The 27,424-nt window shown below is 42.1% G+C and overlaps 1 protein-coding gene across 1 annotated transcript in view; it reads right to left on the bottom strand.

The window, feature by feature from the left end:
- LOC141141191 (ephrin type-A receptor 3-like) overlaps positions 1–27,424 on the bottom strand; it is a 348,950-nt gene that overhangs the window by 64,789 nt on the left and 256,737 nt on the right. The window contains 1 exon segment of the mRNA XM_073628888.1: positions 3,086–3,147. Within this exon segment, the coding sequence (XP_073484989.1) occupies positions 3,086–3,147 (62 nt within the window).

A 27,424-nucleotide genomic window follows, 5' to 3' on the forward strand; every position in this document is an offset into this window, starting at 1 on the left:
CCTGTGCGAATACGGTACGACAGGCTCAAGCCGCCTTGGCTTTTTTCCCACGCCAATGACTGATAATTAAGAATGCATGCACTGTATTGCCACCATTTGAGGAGGCCACAAGGATGGTGAGCCGTGACAGTGCATGCATCAGTAACACAATCCCTGTTGTGTTCCTGCTGGAGCAGACTCTGCATGGCATTACGGACAGGGCACTGGAGGCAGAGCAGCAGGATGAAGAGGAGGACTTCCTTTCCTCTCAAGGCCCACTTTATCCAGACACCATCATTCCTATATCGCAGAACACACAGGAGGAGAGAGGGGAGAAGGATGAGGATTCTGGCACTTTCATAGGCTTCAAATAAGAGGAAGACATGCGTCAATCTGTAAGCGATGGCTTTCCAACCCCAGGGCCCTTACGTGGCTGGGAGGAGGAAGTTCCAGATGCTGTCATCCTGAGTGACCCCGAGGAGTCTGCTTCTCAAGCCTCTGCAAATTTGAGGCGCATGGGCAACCTCATGCTTCAAAGCCTGCGAAAGGACCCAAGAATATGTGGCATAAAGGAGAAGAATGATTACTGGTTGGCAACCCTCCTTGACCACCGTTATAAGGGGAAGGTCTCAGAACTCATCCCGTCCCCACAGAGAGTGCAGAAGAAAAAATCTCTTGACCACACATTAAAGAGGATTTTATTGAATGTTTTTCCTGACTCCAGTAGATTACAGTGTCATGAAAAATGTTGTTTTGACTCTTTTGTTGGTCAAGAGAGGAGCGTTGGAGAAGGCATCCGCCTAATTAAGCATTTTAGAATTTTTTTAGTCCTCGCCGCCCAGGGCTATGTCAGGGCTGGGCTCAGCCCTATCTTCTCTGAGCTGGCTGCTCAGCTGTCGGCTAATTGCCAACTCCTATCTCTTCACAGTGACTCAAATGGTCATGATATCCTGCTCGTCAGTCCTGTCTACTAAGGCTGTTCAGCCGGGATGATCTCTGCCATTGCCTTGGTCGACATCAAAGAAACTATCTCCTGCGTTCCTGCTAAAGACTTGCTTGGCTGACATTCCTTCTGGCTCCAGATCCTGCTTGCTGTTCTACTACGCTGTTCCCTGGCTTCCTGACTTTCTGGCTTGTCTGACTATCTGTTCCGGTTACTGAACTTTGGCTATGTTTTGACTACATTTGTTCTATTTAATTTTATTATTAAACAAGTGTGATTTAACTGTACTTCTGTCTCGGTCTGATTTATGGTTTCTGACAGGCTGTCAGCATCCACATCCCATTGGCAGCGTCTGCATCACATGGTGGACGATTACCTCGGGGCCAAAACAGAGATGGAGAGCTTTCCAGCTGATGATCCACTGACTTACTGGGTCATGAGTATAGACCACTGTCCAGAACTTGCCCAGTATGCTATTGAGTTGTTGGGCTGCCCTGCACCCAGAGTGCTTTCAGAACGGTCATTCAGTGCTGCAGGAGGTTTCGTTACTGATCATAGAACACATCTGTCCACAGACTCCGTGGACCATTTGACTTTTATAAAAAAGAATCAGTCATGGATTACCAGCTTTGAAGCCCCTGATGCCTATGTCACTGATTAAGTCTTTTTGAGATGTGAAATCTGTGCAGGACTTCGAGGCTGCCTAGCTTTGAGGCTGTTTAATCATTTCATCTGGAAGAATGTTTTTGGTATAGGTTTTATGGGCACAATTAAGACCCAAAGACCAGATTTTCAGCACCTGTCTGACAGGTGCATATCATTGCAATTTTTTTTGCCTTCATCAAGAGCACCTCTATAGGGTTATGGTGGGAAGGTGCCCCGGACACCCAAAGAGTAATTTTTCTGCATCTGTTTGCAATTTTTTACAGCAAGGCCAATTTTTGCTTTCATCAAGAGTATCTCTATAGGGTTACAGTTGGAAGGCACCACAGACACCAGAATGTATCAAAAAAATCTCTAATCTTGTTCCCAGTGCACTACATTGTGGCCTCATCACACACACTAGCTCCCCAGCTGTTACTGAGCAAAATAAAGGCAGCTTGCAAGGAAAATGTCATTTTTTTTGGGCTTTATAAATGCAATTATTGCTGGTGCGGATTCTAAACATGGTACAGATTTGCCAATTTACAGGTAGACTAAGGGGACCCCCCAGGTACTATATTGGAAGGAATTTTTCATTTTTAGGCTTATACTTTAAATATTAAAAAAAATCACTGCACATTTAAATATGACGTTTTTCACAACCTTTTTTTTTTATTGATACATGTCCCCCAGGGCAGGACCCAGAGCTCTATAACCATTGTATGCCCGATTACTTGCATATAAGCCTTCAAAATGGAAACTTGATTCTTGAAGTTCGGGTCCCCTTGACTTTAATGGGGTTCGTTATTTGAGTCTGAACTTTCGTGGTGTTCGAAAGTTCTGGTGCAAACTGAACAGGGGTCCGTTCGGCCCATTCTTGTGTAAGTGTAAGTTCACCTTTATAAAAAGTCTGTAAGGTGAACTTACATTGCATGGGGTGTCATTAACAATCAATGGCACTGGCACGCATCTTGTAAATGGCAGTGCATTTTTCTGCGTGTCAGGAAAGCGCGCAATTTTGCTTACATTGCTGACACGCAAAGATCTGAACCTGGGCTAAAATGAAAGCAATATATTCTGTAACAAATGCTATAATTATTTAACATAATATTTATTTATTTTTGTGGTTCTTTGAGGGCAATGAATGAAGAATGGCTAGCTTATATTAGGGCCAGTCACTACAGCAATTTGCAGTACCATCACTCATTTACTGCAGTTTAAGCAGCAGCTAAAGCTGGTTACTAGAAAGGATTATCTGTGATGCAAACTGAAATATCTGTAACCACAGACTTTCTTGGCCATCACTGGAGAGCTTTGCCTGGCTGGGTGCAGGGTCTGTTACTTTATGACTAGAACAGACTTGGAAGAGTAAATGCTCCACAAAAAAGGTCTTCAATATCCACATGTGTGCAGCACAATGTAATAAACCTGTCATTTTGTTGAGATGTAGAAGTAGACATGAGTAGAGTTCAGTACCCATGGACATAACTAAACATCACATAAACTGTATTTGTCTCTTACCTTTAGAAAGGAATCTAACGAACCATTTTCCATGTATTCTGTAATTATCATGACCGGTTTGCCTGTAAAATATAAGATAAATATTCAAATGTTTGTTACATTACTGTATCTGCACCATGCAACATAATTTTCTATCCAGACTAATGGCATCAGTCTAAATGGTTTGGAAGGTAAAGTAATTACATTTTAAAGTGGTATTAAAGGTTTGGCTTTTACAAAAAAAAAAAAAAAACATGTTATACTTACCTGCTCTGTGCAGTGGTTTTGCACAAAGCAGCCCCAATCCTCTTTCACAGGTCCCCCGCACCCCTCCCCCCTGACCAGTGCTCCCAATAGCAAGCTGCTTGCTATGGGGTCGCTGGTGTGTGCTTGCTCCCGGGTCCTGCTTTAAGTGTCCATAACACACATAGAGCCACAGCTCCGCCCCGCCCCCGCTCTCTCCTCATTGGCACACCGACTGTAAATGACAGCAGAGAGGGCCAATCACTCCTGCTTTTGTCTCAGACAATGAGGAGAAGGAGTCCAGGGACAGTTGAGGCTCTTGTGCACATGGCTGGATTGAGAGGGGGTTTGGATGAGTATTATGGGGGGCTGTGGGGGGAGCAGCACACAGAAGATTTTTTCCTTCATGCATAGAATGCATAAGGTAAACAACTTTCAACCTTTACAACATGGCTGTAACAGAACACATAAAATACATCACATCACAGCACACTCCAAGAAATATGGCAGTATACATATTTTAGAAACATATAAAGTGATGTCAGAAAAAAACAGGTGGTCCATTGACTCTGCCTCATCATTTATTTTTATTTTTTGCCTGAATATAGATCTATGTTTGTCCCAGGCACATTTGAACCCACTTTACTGTTGACTGACTCGCTACCTCTGCTGGAAGTCTATTCCAAGCATCAACGACTCTTTCGGTAAAATAATACTTTTTTAAGATTAGTTTTGAACTTTCCTCCTGCTAGTTGGAGGCCATGTCCCTATGTTCTTGATTTTGGTTTCATATTGAGAATCCTGCCCTCCTGAACCTTAGTCACCCCCTTGATGTATTTAAAGGTTTCACTCATGTCTCACCTTTCCCTTCTTTCCTCCAGACTGTACATGATTTCATGAAGTCTCTTCTGATATGTTTTATCCCCCAAACCATTCACCATTTTTGTTGTCTGTCTCTGGACCCCTTCTATCTTACCAATAAGTGAGAAAATGGACACAGTATTCTAAATGAGGTCTCACTAAAGATCTTTATAGGAGAATCAGAACCTCCTTCCTCCTGCTGATGATCCCTCTAGTGATGCATCTTAGGACACTGAGGTTTTACTACACAATTTCACCACTCTTTGCCTGCATTTTGTAGGATCCTCACAGTTATGTTGAACATGCATGATTGGTTCATTCATATTTGAGTCTGTGTTCATGATTCTTTGTGACTGTTTCATTTAGATTCTTTTATTTGCCAGCCACTATTCAGGTGTCAACCAATCTAACAGATCACTGGACTCTGATGAATGGGCATGACCCTGAAACTGTGGTATGTATTCAATCAAGCACAGTCCACAGAGAGCAGTTTCAAGCCATTGCTCCTCACCTTCCTGGAATGCTGGTTTAAGGTTTTAATACATGGTTTTTCTATTCTTTGCCAGCATTTTGTAGGATCCTCTAGGATATGTTGGTCATGGACAGGGATGAGCCGAACACCCCCCTGTTCGGTTCACACCAGAACATGCGAACAGGCAAAAAATTCATTCGAACACGCGAACACCGTTAAAGTCTATAGGACTCAAACATGAATAATCAAAAGTGCTAATTTTAAAGGCTTATATGCAAGTTATTGTCATAAAAAGTTTTTGGGGACCTGGGTCCTGCCCCAGGGGACATGGATCAATGGAAAAAAAAAGTTTTAAAAACTGCCGTTTTTCCGGGAGCAGTGATTTTAATAATGCTTAAAGGGAAACAATAAAAGTGTAATATTCCTTTAAATTTCGTACCTGGGGGGTGTCTATAGTATGCCTGTAAAGGAGCGCATGTTTCCCGTGTTTAGAACGGTCTGGCAGCAAAAACACATTTCAAAGGAAAAAAAGTCATTTAAAAGTACTCGTGGCTATATGAATTGTCGGTCCGACAATACACATAAAAGTTCATTGATAAAAACGGCATGGGATTTCCCCACAGGGGAACCCCGAACCAAAATTAACAAAAAAAAAAGGTGTGGGGGTCCCCCTCAAAATCCATAGCAGACCCTTCAGGTCTGCTATGGATATTAAGGGGAACCCCGCGCCAATTTTTTTTAAAAAATGGCATGGGGTCCCCCCAAAAATCTATACCAGACCCTTATCCGAGCACGCAACCAGGCAGGCCACAGGAAAAGAGGGGGGTACGAGAGAGCGCCCCCCCGAACCGTACCAGGCCACATGCCCTCAACATTGGGAGGGTGCTTTGGGGTCCCCCCCAAAGCACCTTGTCCCCATGTTGATGATGTCAAAGGCCTCATCCCCACAACTCTTGCCCGGTGGTTGTGGGGGTCTGCGGGCGGGGGTGCTTAACGGAATCTGGAAGCCCCCTTTAACAAGGGGACCCCCAGATCCGGCCCCCCCTGTGTGAAATGGTAAGGGTACCCCTACCATTTCACAAAAAAAGTGTCAAAAATGTTAAAAATGACAAGAGACAGTTTTTGACAATTCCCCACGGGGACTTCCCCGAGGCTTTCCCCGTGACGTTAGAGGGGACGGACAGGGAAGTCCATCAGAGGGGGGTGGGGTCACTGTGTGGCCCCACCCTCAGTTATTTAAGAACCGTCAGAAGATGAGAAGCATCACACAGCGGGAGCCTCCCATCATGGATGCAGAGCGGCCCGAGAACGAAGAAGGGAAGAAGATGCAGTGGCGGAAGATGCCAGACGAGAACACCGGAGCAAGAAGCAAAGGATCGGAGGAAGAAGAAGAAGAAGGTGGAGGAAGAAACCGAAGGATGATAGAAGATAGAAGAAAGAAGATGGAAAGAAGAAGCATTTAAATAAAGGAATTGTCAAAAACTGTCTCTTGTCATTTTTAACATTTTTGACACTTTTTTTGTGAAATGGTAGAGGTACTTTCGTACCCCCTTACCATTTCACACGGGGGGCGGGATCTGGGGGTCCCCTTGTTAAAGGGGCTTCCAGATTCCGATAAGCAAGGGCTGTGGGGATGAGGACCTTGTCCTCATCAACATGGGGACAAGGTGCTTTGGGGGGATGCCAAAGCACCCTCCCAATGTTGAGGGAATGAACTGGTACAGTTCAAGAGGGGGGGCTCTCTCTCGTCCCCCCATCTATTCCTGTGGCCTGACAGGTTGCGTGCTCGGATAAGGGTCTGGTATGGATTTTTGGGGAGCCCACGCCATTTTTTTTTATTTTGGTGCGGGGTTCCCCTTAAAATCCATACCAGACCTGAAGGGTCTGGTATGGATTTTGAGGGGGACCCCCATGCCTTTTTTTTATTTTGCCGCGGGGTTCCCCTTAATATCCATACCAGACCTGAAGGGCCTGGTATGGAATTTAGGGGGACCCCCACGCCATTTTTTTTTAATTTGGTTCGGGGTTCCCCTGTGGGGAAATCCCATGCTGTTTTTATCAATTAACTTTTATGTGTATTGTCCGACCGACAATTCATATAGCCGCAAGTACTTTTAAATGACTTTTTTTTTCCTTTGAAATGTTATTTTGCTGTCAGACTGTTCTAAACACGAGAAACATGAGCCCCTTTACAGGCATACTATAGACACCACCCAGGTACGAAATTTAAAGGAATATTACACTTTTATTGTTTCACTTTAAGCATTATTAAAATCACTGCTCCCGAAAAAAACTGCCATTTTTGAAACTTTTTTTTGCATTGATCCATGTCCCCTGGGGCAGGACCCAGGTCCCCAAACACTTTTTATGACAATACCATGCAAATTAGCTCTTTTGATTTCTCCCATAGACTTTTAAAGGGTGTTCCGTGGCTTTCGAATTTGCAGCGAACACCCCAAATTGTTCGGCGAACTTGTGAACAGCCGATGTTCGAGTCGAAGCTTATCCCTAGTCATGGATGATTGTTTCATGCAAATTTGAGCCTATGTGTTCATGATTCTTTGTGAGTGTATAATTTAGATTCTTTTATTTGCCTTTTGAATAAACAGTGTGAACTATGCAATGTGGTGTGCCTGTGTTTTGTGACTTGTGATGAGGAATGTAGCTTTTACTTAACTGTAGCTGTTACTGTATGTCAGCATAGAAAAAATGGAGTGGGAGCACAGACAGCAGCATTATTAGTGTCATAAAAAAGTAATTTAAGCATTTCTAAGCAAAAAAGGCGCAACTCATAACATGTGGAGGTATAGGACTATACAGGGATAAAAGATGTAAGACTTCATTTGGGCTTTTTTAAGTTAGCCATACAATTTAGATGGGGTTTGGACATGAGTTCTAAATGGGGTAATTTTTGTCTGCTAACTTTTGAGCATGCAGGAGAGTAGCAGGAATGTGATCACTCTAAAATACTAAATCATACATCAATCCATTCCCTAGAAATAATTGGATCAGGGGTGTCTGCTGCTAGCAGAGCAGTTATCAAGGGGTGGAGGAAGGTCATAGGGATGCACTAAAATGTGCTTCACCCTAATATACCTTTCATATAGCATTTCCTATGACTGATTTCATAACAAGGTTGCCAATCCATTATTGTCACAATGCCTTCTTGTATGGACAGTATCTGGTGCAAGCTATGACTGCTGGCCATAAATCATACAAATCCATGCCCAATCAAACAGATTGACAGGCAAATAGCCATCTAAGTTCTATGGGCACTTTAAACATATCTGTGCAACGGCCAGAAAATGTCAAAATATACACAACAGTTCCTTGTGGCTAATGTATAATAACAGCTGGGCAATAACCTTTCCATAATTTAAATCAACCCTACTGTTCACAAAGTATATGACACAAAGGGGGTTATTTACAAAAGGCAAATCCACTTTCCACTGCAAGTGCACTTGAAAGTGCACTAAAAGTGCACCTGGAAGTGCAGTCGCTGTAAATCTAAGGGGTAGATCTGAAATGAGTGGAAGCTCTGCTGATTTAATCATCCAATCATGGCCAAGCTAAAATGCTGTTTTTTATTTTCCTTGCATGTCCCCCTCGGATCTACAGAGACTGCACTTCCAAGTGCACTTTCAGTGCACTTTCAAGTGCACTTGAAGTGCAAAGTGGATTTTCCTTTAGTAAATAACCGCCATAGGAGGGTTGTGCAATGGCTACATTTCTTGCACTGGAAGATTCATCTGCATGGACAAAAGTAGGGATGAGCTTCGAGTTCGAGTCGAACTCATGTTCGACTCGAACATTGGCTGTTCGCAAGTTCACCGAACAGCGAACAATTTGGGGTGTTCGCGGCAAATTCGAATGCCGCGGAACACCCTTTAAAAGTCTATGGGAGAAATCAAAAGTGCTAATTTTAAAGGCTAATATGCAAGTTATTGTCATAAAAAGTGTTTGGGGACCTGGGTCCTGCCCCAGGGGACATGGATCAATGCAAAAAAAAGTTTTAAAAACGGCCGTTTTTTCAGGAGCAGTGATTTTAATAATGCTTAAAGTCAATCAATAAAAGTGTAATATCCCTTTAAATTTCGTACCTGGGGGGTGTCTATAGTGTGCCTGTAAAGGGGCGCATGTTTCCTGTGTTTAGAACAGTCTGACAGCAAAATGACATTTTGAAGGAAAAAACTCATTTAAAACTACTCGCGGCTATTGCATTGCCGACAATACACATAGAAGTTCATTGATAAAAACGGCATGGGAATTCCCCAAAGGGGAACCCCGAACCAAAATTAAAAAAAAAAAATGACGTGGGAGTCCCCCTAAATTCCATACCAGGCCCTTCAGGTCTGGTATGGATATTAAGGGGAACCCCGGCCAAAATTAAAAAAAAAAAATGACGTGGGGTTCCCCCTAAATTCCATACCAGACCCTTCAGGTCTGGTATGGATTTTAAGGGGAACCCCGCGCCAAAAAAAAAAAAAAAACGGCGTGGGGTCCCCCCAAAAATCCATACCAGACCCTTATCCGAGCACGCAACCTGGCAGGCCGCAGGAAAAGAGGGGGGGACGAGAGTGCGGCCCCCCCTCCCTCCTGAACCGTACCAGGCCACATGCCCTCAACATTGGGAGGGTGCTTTGGGGTAGCCCCCCAAAACACCTTGTCCCCATGTTGATGAGGACAAGGGCCTCATCCCCACAACCCTGGCCGGTGGTTGTGGGGGTCTGCGGGCAGAGGGCTTATCGGAATCTGGAAGCCCCCTTTAACAAGGTGACCCCCAGATCCCGGCCCCCCCCTGTGTGAAATGGTAAGGGGGTACATAAGTACCCCTACCATTTCACGAAAAAAGTGTCAAAAATGTTAAAAATGACAAGAGACAGTTTTTGACAATTCCTTTATTTAAATGCTTCTTCTTTCTTCTATCTTCCTTCATCTTCTGGTTCTTCTGGTTCTTCTGGCTCTTCTGGTTCTTCCTCCGGCGTTCTCGTCCAGCATCTCCTCCGCGGCGTCTTCTATCTTCTTCTCTTCGGGCCGCTCCGCACCCATGGCATGGGGGGGAGGCTCCCGCTCTTCTCTTCTTCTTTTCTTCTCTTCTTCTCTTCTTCTTTTCTTCTTTTCTTCTCCGGGCCGCTCCGCAATCCATGCTGGCATGGAGGGAGGCTCCCGCTGTGTGACGGTGCTCCTCGTCTGACAGTTCTTAAATAACGGGGGGCGGGGCCACCCGGTGACCCCGCCCCCCTCTGACGCACGGTGACTTGACGGGACTTCCCTGTGACGTCACGGGGAATGCCACAGGGAAGTCCCGTCAAGTCACCGTGCGTCAGAGGGGGGCGGGGTCACCGGGTGGCCCCGCCCCCCCCCGTTATTTAAGAACTGTCAGACGAGGAGCGCCGTCACACAGCGGGAGCCTCCCTCCATGCCAGCATGGATTGCGGAGCGGCCCGGAGAAGAAAATGAAGAAGAGAAGAAGAGAAGAAAAGAAGAAGAGAAGAGCGGGAGCCTCCCCCCCATGCCATGGGTGCGGAGCGGCCCGAGGAGAAGAAGACAGAAGACGCCGCGGAGGAGATGCTGGACGAGAACGCCGGAGGAAGAACCAGAAGAGCCAGAAGAACCAGAAGAACCAGAAGATGAAGGAAGATAGAAGAAAGAAGAAGCATTTAAATAAAGGAATTGTCAAAAACTGTCTCTTGTCATTTTTAACATTTTTGACACTTTCTTCGTGAAATGGTAGGGGTACTTATGTACCCCCTTACCATTTCACACAGGGGGGGGCCGGGATCTGGGGGTCACCTTGTTAAAGGGGGCTTCCAGATTCCGATAAGCCCCCCGCCCGCAGACCCCCACAACCACCGGCCAGGGTTGTGGGGATGAGGCCCTTGTCCTCATCAACATGGGGACAAGGTGTTTTGGGGGGCTACCCCAAAGCACCCTCCCAATGTTGAGGGCATGTGGCCTGGTACGGTTCAGGAGGGAGGGGGGGCCGCACTCTCGTCCCCCCCTCTTTTCCTGCAGCCTGCCAGGTTGCATGCTCGGATAAGGGTCTGGTATGGATTTTTGGGGGGACCCCACGCCGTTTTTTTTTTTTTTTTTTTTGGCGCGGGGTTCCCCTTAAAATCCATACCAGACCTGAAGGGTCTGGTATGGAATTTAGGGGGAACCCCACGTCATTTTTTTTTTTTAATTTTGGCCGGGGTTCCCCTTAATATCCATACCAGACCTGAAGGGCCTGGTATGGAATTTAGGAGGACTCCCACGTCATTTTTTTTTTTTAATTTTGGTTCGGGGTTCCCCTTTGGGGAATTCCCATGCCGTTTTTATCAATGAACTTCTATGTGTATTGTCGGCAATGCAATAGCCGCGAGTAGTTTTAAATGAGTTTTTTCCTTCAAAATGTCATTTTGCTGTCAGACTGTTCTAAACACAGGAAACATGCGCCCCTTTACAGGCATACTATAGACACCCCCCAGCTACGAAATTTAAAGGGATATTACACTTTTATTGTTTGACTTTAAGCATTATTAAAATCACTGCTCCTGAAAAAACGTCCGTTTTTAAAACTTTTTTTTGCATTGATCCATGTCCCCTGGGGCAGGACCCAGGTCCCCAAACACTTTTTATGACAATAACTTTCATATAAGCCTTTAAAATTAGCACTTTTGATTATTCATGTTCGTGTCCCATAGACTTTAACGGTGTTCGCATTTTCGAACGAACTTTTTTCCTGTTCGCATGTTCTGGTGCGAACCGAACAGGGGGGTGTTCGGCTCATCCCTAGACAAAAGCAAGGCATTTGCTAGCTTATAGGCAATGCTGTATGTGCGAAAGTAGCAATACCTGTTAATTGATCAGCCACTTCCCAGCAGCGTCCCGAACAGATGGAAAGATGGCTAATGGTTATGTGCTTTGTGTGAATAACGCTTAAGATTTTAGTAGCACATCAGCTCTGCAGTAAGATGCTTCTTTTAATGATTCCCATCAAGCTAAGGGTCTAATTACTGACATTAGGTTCAGACAATCATTGGGTATAGATTTCCCCCACTAATTGTAAAACAGATACCAAGATAGACACCCTCATTAGTCTGTGCAATCACTGTGCATGATAAAGATTCATTTACATATCCAATTACCTAACCCTTCATCAAACTGTTAACCTGGATATGTACTTTTACATTTAAAGAATGCTGAAGTTTTAAAATTAGCAAACCTTTTAAAGGGAACCTGTAGTGATGTATAGAGACTGCTAGAGTTGACAATTTTTTCTGTAAATACGAGATCCATGTCTGCCATAGTGACCTAGTGGCTTCAGGACTTGACTTGGAACAAGAATGAAACATTGCACTGATGTTCTGATGTTATTTATTAAAGCAAATAGGCTTTTCACTTTGCAAGGGAAGTTGCATTTTTTCAAGAGAATATTTTCCAGAGCTTAGTGAACGTGGTGTCATTTCACATTGGGAAGAATAGACAATCATGTGCAGGGAAAATAAAAAACACGGCATCTTTATTTGCACATAATTGGATGATGAATGTTCGGGGAGCTTCACCAAATTCACTAAGCTCTGAAGCAAATTCTTACAAAGTGCAACTTCCCTTGCAAAGTGAACAATCTTACAGTATTTGTCTGTTGTAAATCAACCCCCTCATATTGAAGGCAAAGGAAGTAGGCAACTATAGCATTTTTAGAATGAGGAAGGGAAAGGCATTCCTTGTTTTCCTCACTGCAGTTTTTTAATACAAGAATGTTGTGATGAAAGGAAGTTGTTCATATTTAAAGCATTATAAAAGGCACTTTTTCAAAAAATTAAAATAACATGTTATACTCACCTGTTCTGTGCAAAAGTATTGCACAGAGCGGCCCCGAACCTCCTTTTTCCTGGTCCCCCACTGGTGCTCTTGGCTCTTCCTCTTCTGTGTCTGCCACCATACCAAGCATTTACTATGTGGGCATACATTCCCAAGCCAGGCTCTGTGTGGCTCGGTCAACCTCCTGCTCCCTCCCCACAGGATTTGATTGACAGCAGCAGGAGCCAATGGCTCTAGTTGCTGCCTTTGTGTCCTGTGAGGAGAGAGAGAATGGGAGCAGTGATGCTGCTTTTGTGCACAGTTCTGGATCGAAAGAGAAGCAAGGTAAGTATTTGGTGGAGATGGGGGGTGCTGGTGAGAGCTGATACTGGAATGTTTTTGTTTAATCTAATGCATAGCATGTAAATGTTGAGCCTTTAGAACTACTTTAGAGATTAAGAAGTCTTATCGCTTAAATCTCCTTTTTTGGACAGTCACAATTTTTGCACATATTTGAGCAAGCAGGATTGCACAACGGAGCAGCATCACTCCTGTGACAGCAAAATCTTCATGTGAGGTGATATAAGGGCTTATTTACATCATTGTTTTTTTCTTCACACGCTGAAATGCGATTTTTCACATTGCATTTTTATTCACTTAAATATACTTTATTTAGTTTTAGTTTTCATTTAAAGTAACAGTTAACACACTCTGCATTGTGTTGACGGTCATTAACATCAGCATTGATTGTGCTCAAAAAAAGTAGAGCATGTTGTGCTTTTTTCAGTGCAAATAAACATGGTGCAATGCGATACAATGGTATGAACTAACTTATTTGCGAAACACTAGATTTCTAGTGCCCAAGATGGGCCCTAAGGGTTTTGTTTTGCATAACTTCCCAGTTTACAAATAGTACTGTCAGAAAATGTTCTTAGTCCCCCAGATTTTAACTTAAAGGAGAAGTCCGGCCTGAGCTTTTTAGGCTGGGCTTCTCCTAATGGTCACAGGAGTGCAATTCATTTTGCACTCCTGTGAACCATTTGTAGCGGAGAGTGGTCTGAAGTCTTAAGTCCGCTCTCCGCTGACGCCACTGCAATCAGTCGAGGCAGCACGTCATCCTGACTTAGGAAGTCTGAATCCCCCAGCTACCTGGACTGATGGCTGATGGCGAGCCGCTGAGACACTGAGACGTCCGCTCCCTGCCCCTCCACAGCTCATCGCTCCAATGAGCATGCAAGAGCAGAGTAGGAGAGATGCTGACTGACAGTCAGCATCTCTCTGCTCGGTGTGGTGAGAGAACCGAGCCATGGTGTTCGGTGGTTTGGTTCTCAGTGCAGAGACGCCGGGAACAGATGCAGCATCAGACCGATAGGTGTCCCTCCCTGTTCTGTACAGGTCGGTATTGAGTTTAAGTTAAGGAGATGCAGTCAAAAATGGAGAAGCTACTGTTGTGCTCTCTGTTTAGGAAACCCAGAGTAATTTACCAAATGCAGTGGCGGCTGGTGCTCGATAATTTGGGGGGGGGCAGAAAACCAACGCTGCCCCCCCTCCTCAGCAGGAGACGGACATCAACACTGGGTACACCAGGAACTACCACTGCAGGGGGCCCATTTTTTATTTTTGTGGCGGTTTATCTACAGCTTTAAACATTTCTAATTGTTATTGCTGCTGTACTTGTGAAGAGGAAGGTTTGGGAATGGAGGGAGAAAAGATTTATCTTGGAGTTTCAGAACTCCGGCTAAAACTAGCAAGTTAAAGGAGTTGTAACAACAGAAGATTTTTCATCTTAATGCATTCTATGCATTAAGATGAAAAACCTTCTGTGTGCAGCAGCCTACCCAGCACCCCCCCTAATTACTTAACTGAGCCCCACCTCTCTCCAGCGATGTCCACGAAAGTCTAAGCCGTCCGGGACATTCCACCTGATTGGCTGAGACACAGCAGCGGCACCATTGGCCCCTGTGTCTGTCAATCAAAGTCAGTCAGCCAATCAGGGGATAGAGGGGGCGGGGTCGGGTCGGTGCTCCGTGTCTGAATGGACACACGGAGCTGTGACTCGGCACCAGTGCCCCCATAGAAAGCTGCTGACTGTGGGGGGCAATCGATAGGAGGGAGGAGCCAGGAGCAGCCAAGAGGGACCCGAGAAGAAGAGGATCTGGGCTACTCTGTGCAAAACCAACTGCACAGAGGAGGTAAGTATAACATGTTTGTTATTTTTATTTTTTTTAAATGGGACTTTACAATCACTTTAAATATAAAAAGCCTATTAAATCTGGGTATACACTTGTGCGATGCGGGAACCAGCGTGATTTCTGTGCGGGTTGCCGCAACACACCTGAACCGCCGGAGGTTCACACTGATATCTGCAAACCGCTGCCAGTGTCAATGTAAAGTTAATGACACCCCCAGATCGGTTCGCAGATTGCAGTGCAAACTGTAAAATGGTGCAGGAATCAGATCACATAGGTGTGAACACCTATGCAGTCCAATTCCAGTGCAGGCCAATGAAAGGTTCCTGCACCATTTTGGCGCAAATGAGATATGATTTCAGCCATGCAGTTTGTATGGCTGAATTGTCATTGCACAGACATCGCATGTGATCTGCACAGCAATGCGGTGCGAATCATATTCAATGTCTGTGATTGCACAAGTGTGAACCCAGCCTAAAAGATTTAAAAAAACAGCTTTTGTTCTAATATTCATCTTCGGTTACTGTCAAAAAAAAAAAAGTTTGGCTTTAGATACACTTTAAATCAGGGGTCTGAAACTGGCGGCCCTCCTGCTGTTGCGAATCTACAAGTCCCATGATGCCTCTGCCTGTGGGAGTCATGCTTGTAACTGTCAGCCTTGCAATGCCTAATGAGACTTGTAGTTTCGCAACAGCTGGAGGGCCGTCAGTTTCAGACCCCTGCTTTAAGGGTTGCGTTAAGGGTAAAGGTTAACTGTTAAGGTTCATGATATATGGTAATTTAAAAGGTTTGGTTAAGTGTTAGATTTTGGCTGACGGTTACTAATAAACAGGGGCAAGCAGTTCCATGGACTTATCTTTAAATTCTTGCATAGTCTCCATAAATTATGGACAGCCGATAGCATTAAAAAGCATAAGAGGAATTTCATATGGCAGTGCTGTAATTTTCTCACTTGCATACTGTACTCTGAAAGTGTGTTATAAGCTAATTTCATTCATTGCCAGCTCGTAATGAATTTTTACACTTACAGGAAAGATTAGCCATTTTATAACACATTGCAGTTACATTTTTTAACTTATAACAAAGACATAAGATTCCTAACCCATAAAAGAATAGGAACCTGGCAACATTATTCACAATATACTGTACATAGGCTGGGAACAGACATCACTTTAAAGTGGTTGTAAACCCTTACAGACCATTTTTTGCTACAGGCATGCCCATAATAAGGCTTACCTGTAGCTACCTAGGATATCTCCTAAACCTGAACGGTTTAGGAGATATCCCCTGTATTCGCACATGCGCAACAGTGATGTCATCACGGCTCTGGCCAATCACAGTGCTGGAGCCGCGATACCCGGAAGTAACCCCCGGGAGTAATGCCGCCGGCCCGTGCTGTGTACGGGCACTGCAGCGAGGGCTTCGATCTCAGGTAAGTATTACATAATGAGCCAGTAAGCTATGCATACTAGCTCATTATTCCTTTGTTATGCAGGTGTTTTTTTTTTTCAAAGTGGGTTTACAACCACTTTAAATGCCTTTAAATCACATACTATATATTCTGATCGCCAGTTTGTTATACACAAATGTTTGGTAAAACTACATTGGAAATCCAGCTGAACGTAAACTGTGTATCCAGTGATCAACAAAGGCCAATTTAGTGAGAAAGCATGGTGATATTGTAGAGATGTAGAATGGATAGTGAGCTAACAGAACAACTTCATTAGTCTAAAAGCTTCAATCAAACCTCAATTCACAACCCTTTTAAATTTATTTCCATAAAAAAAATATTTAAAGTCCAGCTAAAACCTTGATTTTTTTGTCAAATAAGTAATAGCCCTCTAAAAGTGCAAACTGCCAGACTACATTCCAGAAAAAAAAGTAATCATTTGCTGTTTTCTGGTAGTTATATCTTTCTTTCAAGCTGTCTCTTGCCTCTTAGTAGAGACTGTTGGGCTAAGTAGGGGGCTTAATCATTTTACTTCTAGGTAAGCTATCGCAAGAACTTCATTTGCCATGAACACCGGTTGGGATGTGTTTTCAGAGGTGTGTTTTTAAGAGCTTGGACCCGGCTAGCCTAATTCATTTGGAGAAGAAGCCAGTTGATGGCAGGAATCAGCAATGACAATGCAATAAGGCATGTCTATGGTTTGTGTCCTTAGCAGTCCAAGCAGGCAGTGGCTGGAAGGTGACAACAGTGAAGTTATTTTACTTGGCAGGTTAAAGTGTTGCCACACTTGATTTGATTATTGTTGTAAATTGTGTTCTAATCTTATTCATTTCTTCTTGCAATGTTTCTGTACCTTGATAATCTGCCTGATCAATAAAACTTTATCAAACAAAAAAAAGTGTTGCTACACAATCAAAAGAATTGTATTTTAAAATGAATTTATTGAAAGCATTGATGGGTAAATAAAGTATATCACTGGGGCATTTTAAAAAACAGAAAAGGAGGCAGTAATGCTGATTAAAGAGGAAGTAAACCATGCAGTCCCTATGTTGCTTTTCATATATTTCTTTTTAATCACTCTTTAGCAAACATTACATAGTCTAATAGCATACAATAGCCGATTACTTACTTTTTTTCTAACTTTGACAAATTTTGTCTATCAGGATAAGGCGGCTCCATCTTCAGTATGGTTTTCTTAGCCCATGTAGAATATTGTTTCCACCCTTACATGGTTCCCTTGCATGCACGATTTGACATTACAGCGGTAACCGAGCACCGCCACTCAAAGCTGACCCGCTGCATTGTTTTTGTGCTTTATTAACGAGTAAATAACCGTTCTGGGTATATGCGTGCCTGTTTGTTTTGCTGCAGCTGATTGCTACGCTAGGATACAGAAGGTTTACTCTCCGTGTGACGTCACTCGGTCACATGGGGAGTTCCAGGATGCTGGGAAACACTCTGCAGTCTCGCACGATTTAACAGCTATGCTGCTGGAAGAGGAAATCCACTTCATGGCACCCTGTCAATAGATGACCTGCACACAGAGTGTGCTGTGAATTAAGGGAAGGGAAGCGCATGCGCTTGTGATGTCATTAAACAAAATGGGATGGATTACAACAAAACTAAACAGGTAAGAAGACAGCTACAAGCAGCAATCATTAGTGATTGTTATGAGGATTTCAATACAGTAAAGTTGTGTGGGAGGGTTTACAACCACTTTAAAGTATGTATCACATTTGCATTTCTATGCTTTGCCCACTGATATATTTCCAGAGAAACATGTCAGAAGTATGAGAAAATGTATAATATAATATAGAAAATTAACAATAATAGTAAATACTTAGCATTCACTGTTTTTTGTTTATAATGAATAATCCTTTCCTAAAACAGCAGTATGTTGTGGTCTTAAATTACATTTACAGATCATTTTAACATGACATTCAATAACACGATGAAATAGAATGGAATCATTGTAGCAATTAGCAATGTAATCAGGGCACTGACTTTAGCTTTATAGAGATTTTTCACATTAAGTGGCTCGTTTTCAGGCATTTTTCTGATGGAGTAAGAATAATTCAGCCTTTGCTTCCTCCAGGTTAGTTTAATTTTAGTTTTATCTTGCAATTACTGCTCTTCCATCTTTTAGGTTTAAACTCATTTAGGTCTTACTAACAATTGCAAATGGAATGGAAAAGGTAAACATCTGTCTATTTCAGTAGAGGATTCTAACGGCATATTTACAGCATCTCAGTAAACACTGTGGACCAGAGCTATAGATGTATTGAAGTACGTGCATACTACCTACATACAGTATATAACTATGGTAAATATGAGCGGTAATGTTAATGCAGCATGGCTTGGCATAGCAACAGCATGCCTAGGCGCACACAGACTGCCCAGATCTGCATACACCGGACTGCACTGTGCAGAATGGATATGAGAAATTCCAATTGATCACTGTTGCTCCAAGCTATGAGCTGCAAAGTACATGTCAGCTTTCCACATGCGTAAACAGTGGCAGCCCATCCATTAGGGGCACAAAGGTGTGCTTCCCCATCCATGCATCTGGCCCCCTGATCTACATGCAGGGCACCGGACGAATGGATTCCAATGGGGGGTCATTTTTTTTGAAGCACGTGATTAGAGCCAGAGGCTCTAATAGGTTTCAAAAAAGGGTGGGCTCGGGGCGCAGAGCACTGTGCTTCGAGCCCACCCACTTGTGTGACAATAGTGAATAAAAGTTTGCTATTCTCACACTGATCCTCCTTCTGGATAATCACTCGATTGGCTGAAAGGACAGGTGATCCTATTGGATGCCTAGAAGGAGGAGGGAGGAGACACACAAGGGAATCTGCAATGATGCAGAGGAGGAGGAGATGCCCGCCCGCTGCTCATAGGAGCGCTACCCACTGGTAACATAGATGGGGTAAGTGTGGGGCTGGATGACCGACCGACTGTGAGACCCCCGGTGGTGGGGGGTGTGGGAGACCCGAACGCACGTGAGCGGGGGTTGGGGGTGGTTTACCGCCTCCCCAAAAAACATCAGCCGCCACTGTTCACAAACATATACTGACTTCTGCAGATAAACATTTTCATAATTTTAATATAATGGTGCTGTCCCAAGGTTGTCCCTGTGCTCATTTTTTAGAGTGAGGGCACCCTAGTACAGGAAATGTGTTACTAGCCAGATCACTAAGTGAAAACAGAGGGGAAAAAAACCTAAAAAAAGAAAACTGATGATGCCACCACATATAATAATTGGTAAGCTGCAATATATTACATTTTTTTAATTTTGGGTTTAATACTGCTTAAAAAGAGCACAAAAAAAGGGTTGAGTTGCTTCTCCTTTCACTGTACAACCACAGGCTGGGTGAGGGACAAGACATTCAAGTGTTACTTAACTGTAGCAGAAAAAAATAGATCTTCTGCCCTTCCAAATGGAGCTGTACTGTGTGGTGGAGATGTGTAAATCTCAGAACTGGATGGACAGCAATACAAATCTTTTGGCAGGTAAAAAAAAAGCTTATTTATACAGTATGTATTTAGCTGTGTGCCTGGAGTTCAGCTTTCAAGTCAGCTATACCATGAACAACCAAATTATGTGGACCTAAATGTATACACAAATTAAATGAATGCATGAATCTATCAGCAATAAATTATAGTAAATATATTAAATTACAGTAAAATAATATATAATATATATATATATATATATATATATATATTAGGGTTGCACCCCGAGTGCTTGTACTCATGCAAATGCTCCAATACCTAAAACCGATACCTTTTTCGTGTGGTGCAATTTGAGCCCATACAAAATGAATGGGCTGGCAGCCAACGTACACTATTTGTTACAATTGCAAATGCTGGATTTATCTACTTCCTTTGAAATATTGAATGAAAATGATTGAAAATGAAAATGAATGGGCTCAAATTGCATTGCAAAGAATCGCATGTGATTTGAACAGGAATGCGGTTTGACTCCTGTCCGAATCACATGCAGTTTCCCACACCACTTCCGTGTGAACCCAGGCCTGTCATAGTGACTTCAGCTGGGGTCCACACAGGAGTGGTGCATGAAAACCGCATGTGATTTGGACAGGAGTCACACCGCATTCCTGCTCAAATCACATGTGATTCTTTGTAGTGTGATTTGAGCCCATGCATTTGGGCTCAAATCGTACTGCACCAAAAAAATAGGTATCGGTAATTTGTATTGGTAATTTGTATTGGCAAGTACTGTGCTCAGCATAAATTAATACACCCCAACAGATTTGTCTGAAAACCTTTAATTTCCTTTCAGAATCAACATTTTCTATGGCACACGCTACTACAAAATACTCCCACAAATGTGGGCCATTGATTGCAACCAAGATTTGTTAATTTGCACACACTAAAAAAAAAAAATTCCTAACAAATTCATTCAAGAGCATGTTGCCTCGTACACACGATCAGATTTTCCAACAGGAAATGTGTGATGACAGGCTGTTGGCGTAAAATCCGACTGCTTGTATGCTCCATCAGACAATTGTTGTCGGATTTTCTGTTGTTTTCAAATGTTGGATGGCAGGCTTTAAAATTTTCCAGATGTCTGTTGTTGGATTTTCTGAGCGTGTGTACACAAGTCCGTCGGACAAAAGTCCAAAGTACAAACACGCATGCTGGAAGCAAAGACGAGTCAGAAGCGGTCGGTCTTGTAAATTAGCGATTGTAATGGAGAATTAACATTCGTGACTTGGCAAATTATGAAATCTCGAAATGCAGCGCACAATTCTCTTCTTTTTTAATGGGATAATAAAGAAGCTGCTTTGCTGGTACTCGTGGAGTTATTGCAAACGATTTTTCAAAGGCTTTTTTTCTAGTGATATCAAGAATAATATTATTATGCTTGTTTTTTTGTTTTTTTGTTTATTTGGTGCAAGTTACCACAACACCATTATCCCGTAGTTTTTAAGATCAAAGATACAACTATGTTGGTGTCCCTTGTCAATTTTACATTGTATTTTTTAAAGAGTAACTGTCTACTCCCAAACTGTCGTTTGAAGTAAAACACATAGCCAAGTATTATTCTCCACAATGTTTTTTTTATACATTAAAAAAGAAAGCAAATACAACTGGACATGCTATCTGCCAATAGAACTTAACAAAAAGTGCATTCTATGCATCCAAAAATATAGAAAATATACCAAATCAAATTATTATTCAACCAAAAAATAAAATAGAAGCCTCATGCAGGTGTCCTGCTTCTTAATATATGGGGACAACAATGCCAAGAGTTGGTGAAAGCAGGGGTCCGTCATCCGGAGATTATTCCAAACATCACCTGGATTATTCTCCTGGAACTTCCGCCACAAAGGCATATGACATAATTGGTCACGATTAGTAAAGCAACCAAGTTTTGGTCCAAGAACTACTCCTCCTTCTCCTGTTCCTGGACTGGACTTGGGTCAAAGCAATAACTTCAAGGCCAATAATAAATAACACGTTATCTCCTCCGATTCCTCAACATGGCTGGTTTAGGAACAGCCGTTCATAAACGAACTGAAAAGCATGAAATGAAAACCAGGAAATGAAAAGCATGCATTAAAAAGCACGAATCAACGCTCACCAAACTTCTACTAACACGAAATTAGCAGGAGCAGCCCTAAGGGTGGCGCTAAAGAGCTGAAAAAACACGTAGTACTTCACCATGTTCGTGTTTGTTGGCCGACAATTCCTTGCCATTTGTATGCAAGACGAGTTCCTGGCCAACGCCCTTCAGACAAAAGTCCACGGTTTTGTCTGCGGAAAATCCGATCATGTGTATTAGGCTGTAGGAGCAAAGCTACAATTTAAACAACAAAATCCTAATTAACAAGAATTCAACTACTACTAATTATTCATTAAACAAGTGTTGATTATAAAAGGGTGTTACTTAACAAAGAAAACCCCTTCCCAGCAATGGCACCACATGGAAGAGAAATGTCACAAGGCCTGAGAAAGAAAATTATTTACTTTACACAAGAAAGGTGAAGGCTGCAAGAAGATCAGCAAAGCTTTACTTATTAGTCAGAATACTGTAGCAAAAGTGATACAAAAATTTAACAAAGATGGAACTGCAACCATCTCACAGATACGTCAGGGCCGTCAGCGGAAGTTAACACCTCAACAGGAGTGTCTTCTGATGATACGGGTTGAAGAAAATCGCCATGCAAGTTCACTGCAGTTAGCTGAAGAAGTAGAAAGCCAAACTGAGGTGATTGTTTCCCATAATATGGTGTACACTGCAGAGGAATGGCATGCATGGGTGTCATCCACGAAGGAAGTCTTTCCTAAAGCCCTTGCACAAAAAAGCCCACCTAGAATTTGCCAGGGCCCATGCTTAAAAAGAAGAAGACTACTGCTACTCTGTACTCTAAAATGGTAAGACAAAGATAAATGTTTTTGGAACTGATGGCTTCAAAATTTTATGGTGTTGCAAAGATGAGTAGTACAAAGAAAAATGCATGGTGCTTACAGTGAAACATGGTGGTGGCAGTGACATGCGCAGAATGGAAAAATTTGTTTGGTTTCCTTTCAGATAGATTTGTTATATTACTGAATTCGTTATGGAATTCATTCAGTTTGGTTTCAGAATTCGTTTAGTTTCGCTTCGTTTTCGTTAAATTTTGTTTTGTTTATTTATTTTCTAAAGTATTCCAACTTTTCAGAATGATTCGATTTCGGATCGGTCGAAAAACTATCGACCGATCCAAATTCTGTGTGAAGAATAGCTGGTTGTTAACAGCGGGCCAGGAAGCCTGCCTCCCGCATGCTTAACAACCGATGACTCATCATCTGTCAGGGGGCTTCCCCCCTGACAGATGAATGTAAAGAAAACAATGCTGGCATCCCCCACAACTATGGCTGGTGGTTGTGGGGGTCTGTGGGCAGAGGCCTTATCGAAATCTGGAAGCCCCCTTTAACAAGGGTCCCCCCAGATCCCGGCCCCCCATGTGAATGAGTATGGGGTACCTAGTACCCCTACCCATTTACCAAAAAAGTGCCAAAAAGTAAAAAAAAAACAAAAAACACAGAGACAGTTTTTGATAATTCCTTTATTAAAAAATAAATAATAGAAAACAGTGACCCCCGATGTAAATCCATCATCAATCACGCCGCCCACTGCACCCGAAAAAGAAAAAAAAAGGCTCCCGCCAACATGGAGGCCATTTGCCTACTGCAGGCTCTTCCGTTTTACAGTTCCTTTTATAGGGAAGGGCAGGGCCACCTGTCAATGTCACCTGGTGACACTGCCCCTCCTTGTGACATCATGGACCGGTGCATGCTGGGTCAGCAACGTCAAAAGAGGGCTGTGCCCCATGCCATTTTTTTTTTTTTTTTTTTGTAATGCCGGCATTCTTTTCTTTACATTCATCTGTCAGTGGAGAAGCCACCTGACAGACGATGACTCATTGCTTTTTAAGGATGCGGGCAGCCAGTTTCCTGGCCCGCTGCTTAACAACCAGCTATTCTTCACACAGAATTCAAATTGGTCAATCAATTTACGATCAATTCCAATTCTAATCGTTTTGAAAAGTTGGAATTTGTTGAAAAACTAATAAACGAAAAGAAGAAAAAAACCTATCTCGAAATGCGTTGGGTGTCCTCCATCGTTACTCTCTGTTTGGTGATTTCCGTCTTGAGTACACCGTATCTAGACAAATTATCCAACTAATTTTTAATACGTATTGTCATTTTTTTGTAAAGTTTTGTAATAATAAAGAATTTGTAAACTTTTAAAACCTTTTCAACCTTTTTCTATTCACTCATATAATAACACAGTGCCCTTAAAGTTCCATCATGAGGGTTTCTTCCATGTACAAAACACCCATCTAAGACCACTGTTGCACTTCTGAAGAAGAAGAGGGTGAAAGGGATTCAGTGGCCAAGTATGTCTCCTTATTTGAACCCAATGGAACACCTATGGGGGATTCTGAAGAGACAAAATGAACATCACTCTCCATCCAGCACCCAGACACTAAAATAAGTCATTCTTGAAGAATGGAAAAAGATAGATGTTGCAATATGTTACCAACTTGTTTATTCCATGCCTAGAAGACTTGGTGCTGTCCTTACAAATCATGGAGGTCATACAAAATACTAGATGTAGTAGTTTTTGTTGTGGGCTTTATTCATTTTTGCTTCAACTAATTTGAATAAAACTGAAGATTTTATTTTAAAAGTTTTATTTCTAACCTTACTTTTATGTAATGATCTAAACAAATGTTCTATAAAACTCAGTTTTGTCCAAATTTGGAAATTGTCCTTGTGTTCATTGTGTTCTGGTAGCCCCAGATGACGGCTCCTTAGCTGAAACATGTCGGGTGGATCCCTCACGATCGCCGCTATTTGATATTTGAGCTCTGTTTCGTTCTTCCAAAATGTGAGTCTGTTTTTTTTTCATTATTTTAATAAACTAGTGTTTTAAAACGTTATTACGCTATGTGAGTTTTCTTTGCTCCTTGCATGGCATATGAAACTACACGTTTGGCTTATGCTGGATTACCTATGGGAGAGGAAGCCGTGCGGACCCCCCCCTTTTCTTTCCACCATCTGTTGATGACATCTGACAAGACGCATTTCCCAGAACCAGTGGTTATTATGCTTTTTTGACTTGTCTGGCGTACGCCATTTCAGGTCAATTTTTTCCGGTAAGCCTCCTCTACTCCTGGTGTTGGCCCCAGCACTGATGTACAATCTATGCACACTTGTGGTCTCCCTTCTGCCCACTCGCCAGATTTGGTGCGACTAAAATTCTGTGAATACCATCTGGCCATGCATCACCCCCTTTGAACTCTGTTGATGTTTTCTTCACTATTTTTCTACACATTTTTTATGGACTTCTAAAGTTTCATGTTTTTTATGTTTGGTGTCTGGCTCATGGAACCAGCACGGGTTTCTACTAATCACTGGCACATCTGATGATTAAGTATTATTGTGTATTTACTTTATATGTGATCAACACTGATTAATTATTTGACACTATCCATTTTATGGTCATACATTTTTTGGTAGTATTCACCATTTTTTTATATGTCTTTATTGTAATACATACGGCTGTGGATGTGATATATAGCGCCACACTTTTGTTTCTTTTGTTCATTGAGGTATTGATTAAAATCTCATGTTTCAAAAGGGGTGTACTCATTTATGCTGCGCACTGTATGTATATATATATATATATATATATATATATATATATATATATATATATATATATATTGCTTATTTTTAATTTAAGGCAATACTGTCTTGAATTTTTTTTGAGAGGAAAGTCCTTGTTTTAGTGTAGGATTTTCTGAATGATACAGTAAATGATGTGACTTTATATGATTGTTTGTTTTTTATTTTCATCAGCAAAGCAAAGTCATTGTGTACTAGCAGTGATGATATCACCACTACAGGAAGCCCCAGCAAAGGAGTTCTTCAGGGAAACAGCAGATACATCTGTGAATACTGATATTGTTAAAATCCTCTCATAATGACAGTTTATCTTGCAGCTACACATGCCGACCTACTCAATACAGATACGCCTGTTAGATGTAATCTGTCCAGAAACTCAAATGAAAATCGATAATTAAAAGCTAAAAGGTTCCTTGTATGTCAATACAAACACAAAATAAAGATCTAGAGACTCTGGAGGGGATTCTACTCACAGCCTCTAATATAGCTGTGATTTTAAGTAACAACCAAAATCAAGGATACAGCTGTGGTTCTGGCGTGGCTCTAGCAGTTGAGCTCCACGTAACTCCAGAAAACCCAGCTCTAGCTCCAGAGCTTCTCCAAAAAATGACTGCTCCAGCTCAGCTACAGCTGCCAAAATACAAATGTATTACCTTACTTTTTCCTAATTCTTAAAAAAAAATCTAAACATTCATAAGTTCTTTGGCAGCACTCTATGGATTATCATATACCATTACTATAGTTGATCCAGGGAACATCCGATTGCCTCTTGAGGGATCAGAAAGGAATTCTTTCCCCTGCTGGAGCAAATTGGATCATGTTTTATTGAAGTTTATTGGGGTTTTATGCCTTCCTCTGGGTCAACTGTGGGTATAGGATTGTATATATAGGATTGTATCATTTTTTTCCCCCTTCTGTTGGTTGAACGGGATGGACTTGTGTCTTTTTTTCAACCCAACTAACTATGTAACAATATAAAAGCAAAGGTTATTTATAACTTCATTACAGGTTTACCTTTTTAAACAAACATCCTTTAAATCTCATTCAGATCAGCAAACAACGTTGCATAGATGTGAACCAGCACCATTTAAAACAATTGCTTACCTATTAACAATCATTGTTGTGTGTTAAAACATGTGCATTAAAATGCATACACGTGAATGGGCCTTAAAGCAATAGTAGTATTGATGCCAATCGAAACCATGCCCATCATAGCCATCATTTCCCTAGTAAAATTATATGGATTGTAACTAACAAACACAGACATCATCACTATCCTCATAAAGGAGCTCTTATATTTTGGTTAGTAAAAGTCATTGTGCTGCAAATGACAACATGTGCAACAAATGTGATGGCTATTGAATTTGATAATTATGCCACAAAGGTTTTTAGATCAAAAGATGTTTTCGATATCGGACACCAGGAAAACGTGTCCCAGATGAACAGTATTTCACATAATAAAACTGCACAATAGAAAAAGTGCCTCCTCTCTCCGCTTAGTGCTCAAACATTGCTCCAAGCTCTGTCTCTATTATGAAGTGAAAGGCAGCAGGTGTCTACAATACAAGCTTTTACGAGTTTTCCATTTATATTGCCAGATTAGACTGGGATTTACACAGCTAGATAAAAAGCTGTCAGGCATGATGAATGGTTCTCTTTACTGTGTGCTACACATGCTGGTGTTTTCTGCAGGGCTGCTGGGTTCAGTGACCACTGCCTTAGTGAATCCAAAGTTCACTATGATTACCGTAGCCAGTACTGTTTTTATATGTAATACCAAATTTTGATGAAATGTATTTTACTGTTAAGGTGATGTCAGAACAACAATCCGATATGTTATTCCTGTCTTAATAGCAAAAATGTCGCTTTTTTAACCTTTGCTGACACAAAGCAGATCAGCATAGGAATGAAAAGAGACATTCCTCTAAAAGCACAAGTATTGGGAAGGTAGATTTATTCACAAAAATGGTAAATGCAATATTTATGGGAGCCAGATCTCTCTGTCCCCAGGTTTGTGTTACTGAAAAGAGGGATATTTTTTCATAACTAGTCAGACAGAGCAGAAACAAAATGTAGTAGGGTTTTTTTTTCAAAAAGTAATTGCCGGGGGCCTGGCTAAATGCCATCCAAAATGACCACATAATGAGAGAGCTCTC

The sequence above is a fragment of the Aquarana catesbeiana genome, linkage group LG04, assembly GCF_042186555.1.
Source record: "Aquarana catesbeiana isolate 2022-GZ linkage group LG04, ASM4218655v1, whole genome shotgun sequence".
NCBI lineage: Eukaryota > Metazoa > Chordata > Amphibia > Anura > Ranidae > Aquarana > Aquarana catesbeiana.